The 12,722-nt window shown below is 45.8% G+C and overlaps 1 protein-coding gene across 2 annotated transcripts in view; it reads left to right on the forward strand.

The window, feature by feature from the left end:
- Positions 1 to 6,075, forward strand: part of LOC117347206 (alanyl-tRNA editing protein Aarsd1-B-like) — a 70,760-nt gene extending 64,685 nt beyond the window's left edge. For both annotated transcript variants that reach the window (XM_033917804.1, XM_033917802.1), the window contains one exon: positions 5,544 to 6,075. In XM_033917804.1, the coding sequence (XP_033773695.1) occupies positions 5,544 to 5,682 (139 nt within the window). In that variant the 3' untranslated portion in view covers positions 5,683 to 6,075. The remainder of the gene's footprint in view (positions 1 to 5,543) is intronic.
- The last annotated feature ends 6,647 nt before the right edge of the window (positions 6,076 to 12,722 follow it).

Here is a 12,722-nt window from a genome sequence, read left to right on the forward strand (position 1 = left end):
TGTCTGTCTTATATCTAATCTTCTCTTGGTGAGGAACACTGGAAATAGATCTGCTTTCTTCCCCCCTAAACAGCAAGCTTCCGCAATTTTGTTTCAGACTCTTTACCCCAGATCGCATGACTTCAGATGCCGACCTGTTCCACTGGGGGAACGATTTCCTTTACACATTTTCTCCAGTCCTCTCCTCAAACTTTGCCAAGATAAGAGTACCATGATTCTCATAGTGCCTTTCTAAGTTTGGTTTCCACTACTACTAGAACTCTCATCCAAACAGCCATGGAAATTGCAAGCTTTTTCAACCCTGTTAACAAAGGGTCCCTCCATCCGAGCTCCTGTTCTCTAGCTCTGACAGCATGGTTTCTCCCTTTGATCATGTAACCACTATTGAAGATATGTAGATATCATGGGCGTGCCCAGATGCTATTAATAATTAAAACTGGAAAATAAAAGATTAACTTTGAAATTATTTGGAGTAAATAAGACAGGTGAATTGTGGACCTATCTGTAAATGGTTATTTTAAGTTGGCTATGATAAAACCAAACTGGATAACAATCGGCAATTCTTTTGGCCCCTCTGTTCAAGTCTCCCAGCCTGGCTCGAACACCACCTTCCAGTTCTCTTCTGCAGTATCAGACATTATCCAGGAAGCCATTGACTCAAAAATGTTACATGTACCGTGTCGGGTCCCTTGGTTTGTTGAAAGGTGGTATCATTGACCACATTTAATATTTGATATAATAAACATATTGTCTTGTACATATTGTCTGCAGTTTTTTCTTATTTCCCGCTTTAAGTGGATACAGTTCTCTAGCTGGTGAATCAGCTAGAGAACATACATATGTGTTCACTTCACCAACTATGTGCCAGGTAGCTTAGAGGTGCCTGATTATTCAGCGAAGCATGGTAGGAGCAGGAGATCATGCAGCTCCGCTAAATGAGGTTCCTGTGCACCAAGTGGAGAGCCTGAGAAGACAATACCGCCTGGGTATACATTCTTTGTCCCTCCTCTCTCAAAAAGGGGAGCCCAAATACAGCTTTTCAGTGGGAAAATGTAGGATTGACACAATTAAAAATTCCTCTTAAATAGAAAAGGAAACCAGCCAGATTACTTAACCCTAATGACGGTAACCTTTCTCAGGTTAGACCAAAGTGAGCGATTGCACAAAGAGGTACCGCATTAGCTCATCAAAACTAACAGTAAAAGAAATCAAGCAAAAGAAACCCCCATTGGAAACCAGTTAAGCAGAAGCAGCAAAGCCAACGGATGCCACTAATAATGCCTTTCTGTGGTTGGCAGTACCGTATTTTCGCGGATATAACGCGCACCATTGTAAAACGCGCACAGGGGTATAGCGCGCAGAAATCACGATGATATGTACAAAAACTTTTCTATACCGCGCTCAGGCATATAACGCGCATGCTGCCCGACTCTCCTCTGGCCACCCCGACTCTCCTTTCGCTCTCCCCGACTCTCCTCTGGCCACCCCGATTCTCCTTTCGCCCTCCCCGACTCTCCTCTGGTTGCCCCGACTCACCCTGACTTTCGGTGCACTGCCCCGCCTCTCCGTGCCTGTCCCCCTTGAAGTCCTGTCCCCCCTTGAAGGTCTGCCTGTCCCCCCTTGAAGGTCTGCCTGTCCCCCCTTGAAGTCCTGTCCCCATCCTGAAAGCCTGATGCCCCCCCTCGACGTCCGATTCTTCTCCCCCCTCGGCAGGACCACTCGCACCCCCACCCCGAAGGACCGCCGACTCCACGACAATATTGGGCCAGGAGGGAGCCCAAATCCTCCTGGCCACGGCGACCCCCTAACCCCACCCCGCACTACATTACGGGCAGGAGGGATCCCAGGCCCTCCTGCCCTCGACGCAAACCCCCTCCCCCCAACGACCGCCCCCCCCCCAAGAACCTCCGCCCGTCCCCCAGCCGACCCGCGACCCCCCTGGCCGACCCCCACGACACCCCCACCCGCCTTCCCCGTACTTTGTGTAGTTGGGCCAGAAGGGAGCCCAAACCCTCCTGGCCACGGCGACCCCCTAACCCCACCCCGCACTACATTACGGGCAGGAGGGATCCCAGGCCCTCCTGCCCTCGACGCAAACCCCCCTCCCTCCAACGACCGCCCCCCCCCAAGAACCTCCGACCGACCCGCGACCCCCCTGGCCGACCCCCCCACCCCCTTCCCCGTACCTTTGGAAGTTGGCCGGACAGACGGGAGCCAAACCCGCCTGTCCGGCAGGCAGCCAACGAAGGAATGAGGCCGGATTGGCCCATCCGTCCTAAAGCTCCGCCTACTGGTGGGGCCTAAGGCGCGTGGGCCAATCAGAATAGGCCCTGGAGCCTTAGGTCCCACCTGGGGGCGCGGCCTGAGGCACATGGGCCAAACCCGACCATGTGTCTCAGGCCGCGCCCCCAGGTGGGACCTAAGGCTCCAGGGCCTATTCTGATTGGCCCACGCGCCTTAGGCCCCACCAGTAGGCGGAGCTTTAGGACGGATGGGCCAATCCGGCCTCATTCCTTCGTTGGCTGCCTGCCGGACAGGCGGGTTTGGCTCCCGTCTGTCCGGCCAACTTCCAAAGGTACGGGGAAGGGGGGTGGGGGGGTCGGCCAGGGGGGTCGCGGGTCGGTCGGAGGTTCTTGGGGGGGGGCGGTCGTTGGAGGGAGGGGGGTTTGCGTCGAGGGCAGGAGGGCCTGGGATCCCTCCTGCCCGTAATGTAGTGCGGGGTGGGGTTAGGGGGTCGCCGTGGCCAGGAGGGTTTGGGCTCCCTTCTGGCCCAACTACACAAAGTACGGGGAAGGCGGGTGGGGGTGTCGTGGGGGTCGGCCAGGGGGGTCGCGGGTCGGCTGGGGGACGGGCGGAGGTTCTTGGGGGGGGGCGGTCGTTGGGGGGAGGGGGTTTGCGTCGAGGGCAGGAGGGCCTGGGATCCCTCCTGCCCGTAATGTAGTGCGGGGTGGGGTTAGGGGGTCGCCGTGGCCAGGAGGGTTTGGGCTCCCTCCTGGCCCGATATTGTTGGGGAGTCGGCGGTCCTTCGGGGTGAGGGTGCGAGTGGTCCTGCCGGGGGGGGGGGATGTATCGTACGTCGGGGAGTCGGCCGGGCAAGAGGGCTTGGGCTCCCTCTTGCTCCGATCGTGGATGCGGGTGCGGGTGGGAGCGCGTGCGAGCGGTCGTTCGGGGTGGGGGTGCGAGCGGTCCTGCTGGGGGGGTGAATCGGGCGTCGGGCGGGGTGGGAACTATGTTTAAAAACTTTTGTATACCGCGCTCAGGCATATAACGCGCGAGGGGTATGCGCGGTACGTAAAATCACGTATAACGCGCGCGTTATATCCGCGAAAATACGGTAGTACAAGTCTGAAGCAAGAAGTTTATCCTGTAAACGGTGGCTTTGCTAGAGTGGTCACTTGGTAATTTTCGTTTTGGGTTCTGTAACGATCGTTTTATTGTTTATTCAAATTTGACATACTGCAAATTTTGGACACCCAAATGAAAGCAGTTTACAGTAAACTCTTTGAGGGAAATTAAAAGCAGATCTCCAATGTTATCTTTCTGGAATGATTGGTTGACTTTTTAAGATAAAGATACTCACAGGGAGCAGCCACACTACTGTTCACCTGCGTAATCAGGAGACTCGGCTTAATCTAATCAGATATGTTGCAGTAAAGAGTTCAGACAGCCTTCCTGGTAGATTCCCATTTAGCCTTCGATGGAGGTAGAAGGAGCCTGTTTTCTGTTAATGACCTTAAAGTACGTAAAGGTGTATATGGGATTGTAAGCACAGAGAGATATACAGGGACACCTGAATAGAGCAAACATTTTTTTATTTTATAGTCAATGGGCTACCAATGTAGGTGTTTCATTAAAGGGGTAACGTGATCAAAGTGTTTGGCACAACAGAGTATTTTTACAGCGGTGTTTTGCAATGCTCGTAATCGTCTGAGGTCAGATTTCATCAGACTTGCATAGATTGATTGATTGATTGATTCCATTTTCTATACCGTTCTTCCAGGGGAGCTCAGAACGGTTTTACATGCGTTTTATTCAGGTACTCAAGCAGTTTTCCCTCTCTGTCCCGGCGGGCTCACAATCTATCTAATGTACCTGGGGTAGATGGTATTACAGCATTCATATCTAAGATTTATGAATGTGTAGAATAATAAACGAAGTGATTTCAGTGTTTTAATCATACTTGAAATCTGAACTGAAAAGGAATGACAAAGCAAGCATAACTCCTTGAGTTGAGTTATGCTGCTGGTTGCTGCAGAGTTAGACTGTGGAGCACTGCCATCTTTTAGCTAAGAACTGCTCCAACCTGGCTACTGATGCTGTTTTTATACACCACCTGGTTTGACTAAACCCTTGATTGATTGATTGATCCATTCATTCAATTTTCTATACCATTCAACTCAGAGCAGTTTACATGAATTTTTTCATGTACTCGAGCATTTTTCTCTGTCTGTCCCGGTGGGCTCACAATTTATCTAAGGTACCTGGGACAGCCCTAGCATGGGTAAAACGCAGCCTGTGTCAGGTTTCTTTATGTCCATTGTGTCTCCACTACAATAAACAGATTTTGGTTACTTCACTTCTGCTGATTTGCTGTTTTGACCACCATTTTGGATTTTGCCAACCACCTGCCTTGTTGTTGTTTTTTTATAACTCCTAGATACTGAAAAGATGTGATTGGTGAAACAGGTCTGTCAATTGGTGTGATTTTAGGTGGAGGGTCGGTACCTGAGATCCAGGTACTTAATAAAAGTTTCAAGTGGCCCAGCCACTTTCCTAGCTGTCTTTTAACTAGGTTGAAGGGAGGCTTTGTACTGTAAAATTCTTTGCTAAGGGAGAAAATTGTACACGAGTGGTGCATTTTACTCAGGGGGTTTGCCAACTTTTTCCATTTTAGATTAGTTTTTTCAGTATTGTCGACTCATCCAGTTCTGGTTTACTCCCAGTGCATACATTTTTATTTATTAAAAAAAACTTTTTTATACCGTTTACAAAAAAACCTAAATGGTTCACATCAATTAAAACATACATAAGATGAAAAACAAACCATAAAAGCTACATAATTTATAATTATGCTGCTTTTCTAAACAGATCATTATGTTCTGAGACTTTAGCTTTACTGAAAACGAAAGCAAACCTGAGGCTTGTGGAGACTGGTAAGATGACTTTCTGCTGTGCAGGAGTTAAAATCGGTAACTCCCTTGTGGGCCAAATACGAAATGGCCATAAAAAGGGCTTGTTTAAAAAACTACTCAAGACGCCTTTTTCTAGCCAATAATTTGTTTCTCTGGTATAATTGATGAATTATTCACGATCTCTTTATAAAAGCTTTGGTGTTAGTTTGCAGATATGACCTCTGAGGATTGTTTGTCTTATGTTTTTTTTTATAATTTTATGTATGTAAATTATGTAAACCATTTAGTGCTAAATATAAATTTTTTTAATAAATAAAACTAGGATTAGATTGACTTGTTACCATTAAAAATCTGCAGCCTTCTTTTTCCTCTTGTGTTTCATTTCCCTGCTTCTGTCTCTTGTCCTGGCAGAGTGGCTGAGCTTCTGGAGGGAAAAGGTGCCGGGAAGCGGGGTCGCTTCCAGGGCAAAGCAAACAAGATGAGCCGCCGCCCCGAAGTAGAGGCACTGCTGCGAGAAGCCCTGGCTGACTGGCGGCCGACAGAGGAGTGAGAAGACAGATATGGTAGAAATGCAGAGTATTACCATGGTGTTGACTTTTTAAGAGTTGATATAAAAAAACACCAAAGGACACTGGACCACATCACAAGCCTTTCACCTGGTTGTTTAGGATGCTAAAATGAATAAGGCATCAGCGATTGTAGGCCTTTTAGTGATGATGTATATTTGAAAAATTTGGTTGAGAGCTGTTTTCCCTTCTATTGACCCAACTGTGGGGAAATGAAAACAATGAAGTGGTCCATTTATGTGGCTTAAAAGTTGAAAAGCAGATTGACAAAATTTCAAGTTGCAGATATTTAAGTATTCATTAGCTGTCAGCCCAACCATCACTGTCTACATCACCAACTGGAACATGAGTTAATAAACAGCATTTATGGAACATTATCATTTTGTCTGAATGTTCTCTGTCTTGCTCTCTCATTCTCCTACATTTTTTCCTCTTCTGTTAATTCCTCTAGGCTGGGATCACTTTCTACTAACTCTCATTGGGGTTCTGAAATCTTGCTATTCTTTGAGATGCTGGAATGTTGCTACCCCTTGGGTTTTGGCCAGGTACTAGGGACCTGGATTGGCCACCGTGAGAACGAGCTACTTGGCTTGATGGACCATTGGTCTGACCTAGTAAGGCTGTTCTTATGTACTCATAATGAACATACATGAGATAAAATTGCCTGCATCTTCATTGTATGCAAATCTTTTAAGTTCAATAATATTTATTGGGTTTTTAAAAATACATAAAATGAAATTAAACATCAGCAGAATAGAGAAACTATTTGAATTGGAGGTATATACAAAATAGGTACGTTTTCAGTTGAGAATAAGATTGTACAAATAAAACAACAAAATCCCATAATAAATTCAAAAATAAAGATAAGAAGTCATTCCAGCCAAGTAAATTCTCAGTAACAATATACACCTAAACTATGATCTTTATGTAGTTTTTAACAGGCTCTGTAAAGGCAGTTTTTGGAGGAAATATATTGAAAATTATTCCTGAACAATTGCGTGGTTCAATAGTTTTCAGTAGCATGTGTTTATGACTCCAAACTTGTGTCCAAAAAGTCTATACCGTAGGGCAGAAGAATAATATAGAAACATGATGGTAGATAAAGGCCACATGGCCCATCCTGTCTGTCCATCCTCAGTAACCATTATCTCTTTGAGAGATCCCACATGCCTATCCCATGCCTTTTTAAATTCAGACACAGTCTCTGTCTCCACCACCTCTTCTGGGAGATTGTTCCATACATCTACCACCCTTTCAATAAAAAAGTATTTCTTTAGATTATTCTTGAGCCTATCACCTCTTAACTTCATCCTATGCCCTCTTATTTCAGAGCTTCCTTTCAAATGAAAATGACTCTGCTCATGTGCATTTATGCCACGTAGGTATTTAAACGTCTCTATCATATCTCTCCTCTCCCGCCTTTCCTCCAAAGTATACATATTGAAATCTTTAAGTCTGTCCCCCATACGCCTTATGACGAAGACCACACACCATTTTCGTAGCCTTCCTCTGGACCGACTCCATCCTTTTTATATCTTTTTGAAGGTGCGATCTCCAGAATTGTGCACAATATTCTAAATGAGGTCTCACCAGAGTCTTATACGGGGGCATCAATACATACTTTTTCCTTTTGGCCATAACTCTTCCTATGCACCTATGCATCTTTCTATCTTTCGCCGTCACCTTTTCAATCTGTTTGGCCACCTTAAGATTGTCACATACAATCACACCCAAGTCCTGCTCTTCTGTCGTGCACAAAACTTTACCGTTCCTTTGGGTTTTTGCAGCCCAGATGCAAGACTGCCAAATTTCAGACTATTCTTCAAGCTTCACCAGGTCTTTCTTCAAGTCATTCATACCATCCGGGGTGTCTACTTTATTACAGATTTTGGTATCATCCGCAAAGAGGCAAATCTTACCTGACAGCCCTTCAGCAATATTGCTTATAAAAATGTTAAAAAGAGCAGGCTCAAGAACAGAACCTTGAGGCACACCACTGGTAATATCTTTTTCCTCAGAGTGATCTCCATTGACCACTACCTTTTGTCGTCTTCCACTTAACCAGTTCCTGACCCAGCCCATCACATTGGAGCCCATCCCAAGTGCACTCAGTTTATTTATTAGCCGTCCGTGTGGTACACTGTCAAAGGCTTTTCTAAAATCTAAATACACCACATCTAGCGTGCTCTATCCAATTCTCTGGTCACCCATTCAACGAAATTGATCAGATTTGTCTGACAAGACCTACCTCTAGTAAATCCATGTTGCCTCTAGTCCTGTAATCTACCGGATTCCAGAAACTTCACCATTCTCTGTTTTAAAAAAGCATTTCCATTAATTTGCTTACCACAGAAGTTAGACTTACTGGCCTGTAATTCCCTACTTCTTCCTTACTTCCACTTTTGTGTAGAGGGACCGCATCCGCCCTTCTCCAGCCCCGACTTTAGAGAAGCGTTGAAAAGGTCAGTCAGTGGAGCCACCAGAACTTCCCTAAGTTTCTTCAGCACCCTCGGATGTACACCATCTGGTCTCATCGCTTTGTCTACCTTTAATTTAGCTAGCTTCTCACGAAACACAACCCTCTGAAAATCGATCGGGGTCTACCATTCCACCATCCCTATTTGCATTTGTCTTCTGCGGTCCCACTCCCAGATCTTCAACCGTGAACACAGAACAGAAATATTTGTTAAGCAATTCAGCCTTTTCTTTATCAGCTTCTACATATTCCTCCCCTTCACTTTTGAGTCTTACAATTCTACTTTTGTACTTCTTCCTATCACTGATATATCTAAAAAATGTCTTGTCTCCTCGTTTTACTGTCATCTATTTTCTCTTCCATTTGTATCTTTACTTTCCCCTCATGAATATGCATGAGGTATCTGCACGCATGCTACCTCCATTGCTTGCAAATCTGTCTCTCGTTAGAATTATCTTGACAGCCTGACCTGTTTGCAGCCGCTAAGGAATGAAATTGTGTATAAGTTTAAAGTAGATAGGTAATTAACATATGCAGGCTGGTTTTGAAAAAAAAAAAGGTTTGGACAAGTTCCTGGAGGAAAAGTCTATAGTCAGCTATTGAAACAGACATGAGAGAAACCACTTCTTGCCCTGGATCGGTAGCTTGAAATGTTGCTACTCTTTGGGCTTTTGCCAGGTACTTGTGACCTGGATTGGCCACCGTGAAGATGGGTTACCAGGTTAGATGAACCATTGGTCTGGCCCAGTAAGACTATTCTTATGTCCATGCTGCAGTTCTGTTATTTCCACATATTTTATTTCTTTTAGAACTTCTTTTATTCCATCACTTGAAGCAGTGAATATTCTGGTACAGTAGGTATTTTTCTGTCCCTGAAGGCTCACAATCTGAGCTTGAACCTGTGGGCAATGGAGGGTGACTTGTCCAGCATCACAAGGAACTGCAGGCTCTCCTTGATCTCAGCCCTCCAACAATCAGGCTATTCCTCATACCTCTTTTGTGTGCTAGGTTTTCTTTTCTTGGACACTGGTGTTGTGCAATTATTCAGTTCATGTACACCATGAGAAGGCTGGAGGCCAGATTGGCACACGACTTGGTTGTGCATATTTTACACCTCCAGAGTCCTCACAGCACATCATACACACTCTGTGGCTCCAGCACCCTGAGCCACAGCCCTGTGACCCTACAGTCCCTGACCCTCAGCTCTTCATTTTTGTTGACCTGTTTTTATGAGGAGAAATTCATGTTTACGCATCAAACTGACCTTTGACAAAGAGATTAGGACTAATCAATTATTGTGTCACATTCTGTGTTTTGCTTCCTAGAGACCAAAAAGATTGGTTGTTGTTTTTTTCAATTGCTCAATCATGTACACAAACCTCATGGCTAAAAGAATGCCTGGTACCTGAAGTCCAGGCCATATGGAAGCCCAGTTGCATACCTGTCACTGTGGGGCTGTTGGCGAGAGGCTTGTAGTGGATGACTGAATGTTTGCCTTCTGCCGTGACCTGAATACTGGAGTGTGCAGAAAGCTGATGGCATACAAATTTTATGTCTGCAGAACTTGAGTGCTAATAAGGGGGGGATGCCTGCCAGACACATGTGCACAAAGGTTCAGTGGTAAGCGAGGCTTTTTGCAGGCTTGTCTGAAGCAAGCAAAAGTTGCAAGCTCATTTCTGCTGCAATGCCACCATAATAAATATTCTATCTTATCTGGATAATTACCCAGGCACCGGTGCTAAATATCAAAAATTCCCAGAAGGGACGCACTAGACAATCACATTTTTTTTGGAGGGGCATGAGAACCCTGCCCCTGCCCAGCAGCTCTCCCTCCCCTCTCAGGCGACTGGGGTCTCTTAACTCTCCCCAACCTCCCATTACCTTTTAAATCCTTCAGTTCTTTGCTGGCAGCAAAAGCAACTCGTATCTGCTGCATGTACTGGCCCTGAGCCTTCCCTGTGACTCAGCTTTCTGGTCCCACTGACTCACACACAAGTGATGCCAACCCAGAACTGGACCTGTCTGTCCCTAATAACTAAGTAACTAAAGAATGTGGTCGGTTCAAAAAGTTCCAGGACAGTTTGAATTGTGTGCCAACGGGAAGTTCTTTTGAGATGCGCTAGGTGGCGTCGAGGAGCTTGAAACCTCACGAGTAACCTTTTTTTGTTTGTCTATATCTCGTTTTGTCGCCGAGCTGCAGCAGTTTTTGTGAAAGTGTGTTTTCATGATCGGCTATTTTTTATCATGTGTGACCTCAATGAGCAGCACTATAGCGTGAAGTTCTGTCTTAAATTGGTAAGACCGCTACAGAACCTTATGAAATGTTGAAAGTGGCTTATGGGGAAGATGTCATGAGTTGGGGAAGGTGTTTTGAATAGTATTCACAGTTCAAAAGTGGTCATGAATCAGTGGAAGACGAATCGTGAACTGTAAGACCATCAACGTCAACTGATAATGATCATGTTGATCAAGTGAGGGTTCTTATTTGCACTAATCAGCGATTAACTGTTAGAGAATTGGCAGAGGAATGCAATGCATATCTCCATTGATTCATGCCACAATATTCTACCAAAGAAGTTGGGGATGTCTCGCGTTGTGGCAAAATTTGTTCCATGGTTGATGACCGACGACCAGAAGAATAACCGCAAAAAACATGATGACAGTTCTTCCCCAGCCACCTTACTCTCCTGACTTGGCCTTTGCTGACTTCTTCAAAAAAGGTTCACGGGGAGAGCCTGGAAACTACAGACCAGTGAGTCTGACCTCGGTACTGGGAAAGATGGTAGAGGCGCTGATAAAGGACCGCATCATTGATCACCTTGACGGACACGATCTGTTGAGGTCCAGCCAGCATGGTTTCAGTAAAGGCAGATCTTGCCTGACGATCTTGCTGCACTTCTTCAAGGGAGTAAAAAGGCGGATAGACAAGGGCGACCCGGTCAACATTGTATGTCTGGATTTTCAGAAGGCATTCGACAAAGTTCCACATGAACAACTACTTCAGAAAATTGCATGCCATGGCATCAAGGGTGAAATACTCACATGGATTAAAAACTTGCTGGAGCATAGGAATCAGAGAGTGGGGGTAAATGGACAAGATGGCTGGTAAGGGGATAGGAAAAGGAGAAGGATTGTGAGGACTTGTGGCATGGAGAGGGAAAAGGAATGAGTTTGGGAAGAGTGAGAATGAGAAGTAGAAAGTGAATTGGAGCCATAACGAGAGCAATAAAAAGAAACAGAAATCTACAAGAAGTGAGGTAGTGAGAAAAGGGAGTGCTGCTTGATTCAGCGAAAAAATTTTTGATTTGATTTGACCAATTGAATCGATTTTTCCATTCGATATGCTTTCCCTTTCCAATTGGGCATTTTTTTCAAATGTTCTGGCAGGTTTATTTTGTAACACCACCACGATCAAACTTAACTCTCCTCAAAAAGAGAGAGGGAGACCTCACGGCATATATAGTTTAATAGTCACCATACATATCAAAACATAGGTGATGGGAAAAGCCCCAGAACAATATAAGGGAGTCACAGAGGTACTTGACTCTCAAAAGCTCCCGTTCGTCAGTCATTTTTTGAGGAGAGTTAAGTTTTGATTGTTGCTACTGAATCAATTCAAATCAGCGAATCACGCAGCACTAGGCCTCAGGAGTTACACAAAGGAGTGCGCTAAGGAGCACGTGCTCCTTGTTATGTGATGCATCAGGTGCCGTCCAGAGAGGGCATAGATTAAATAGGTAGCAAAGCTAGTGAGGTCACCTGAGTGCTTGCTTGGGAGGGACTACAGCCAGCCAGACAGCGGGAGAGGGTCTACTGGTAGGCAGCAAGAAAGATGGGAGTTGGAGAGATAGATCTGCAGTCATCCTTGAAAGAAAGCAGAGGAAAGCACTTATTTTAGAGTGCGGACTGGACTAAAGCTGAATCTGTTCAGCCACAATCTGGGTGCAGACTGTAGAAGGCTGCCTGGCCCTAGCTCTAACTTCTGAAGCTGTCATCGAAGCCCCAGTCCAGGCCAGTGGCATAATGAGGGTGAGAGGTGCCTGGGGCAGTGGGGCCCCCCCTTCGTCGTCTTCGCTTCCCCCCCCACCTCTACATGCTCCTGCCCCCATGCTGCTGTCACTCCAGTGTTGGCTCTTCCTCTGATGTCACTTCCTAAGCACAGGTCCAGGAAGCATAATAAGAATTAGTACATTGGGGCTCCCCTGACAACCCAGGTACTTTGAACCCAGAGAAAACCAAGAGAGAATTGCTGTATTATAAATATCAAATGTATCATTGTGAAAGAACATCGGGTAAGATGCTGGCCAGATTGACAGGACCTTGGTTGGGCCCATGAATGTGTCAGCAGCTTGAGACCAGGATCAGCATATGAAAACAAAATCTGAGGAATTAACTGCCAAACACAATGCTGGGCTTTACAGGGCTTAGGAACCAGATATAGAGGCTGCTGCAACCTGTTTGGAAGAAATGAGCTTTCGGAACTTAATATCTGTGGATATGGAGTGGATGAATGTGCCAGTTAGCCGGGAGAGAGGGGATATTCAGTGG

The sequence above is a fragment of the Geotrypetes seraphini genome, chromosome 13, assembly GCF_902459505.1.
Source record: "Geotrypetes seraphini chromosome 13, aGeoSer1.1, whole genome shotgun sequence".
Taxonomy (NCBI): domain Eukaryota; kingdom Metazoa; phylum Chordata; class Amphibia; order Gymnophiona; family Dermophiidae; genus Geotrypetes; species Geotrypetes seraphini.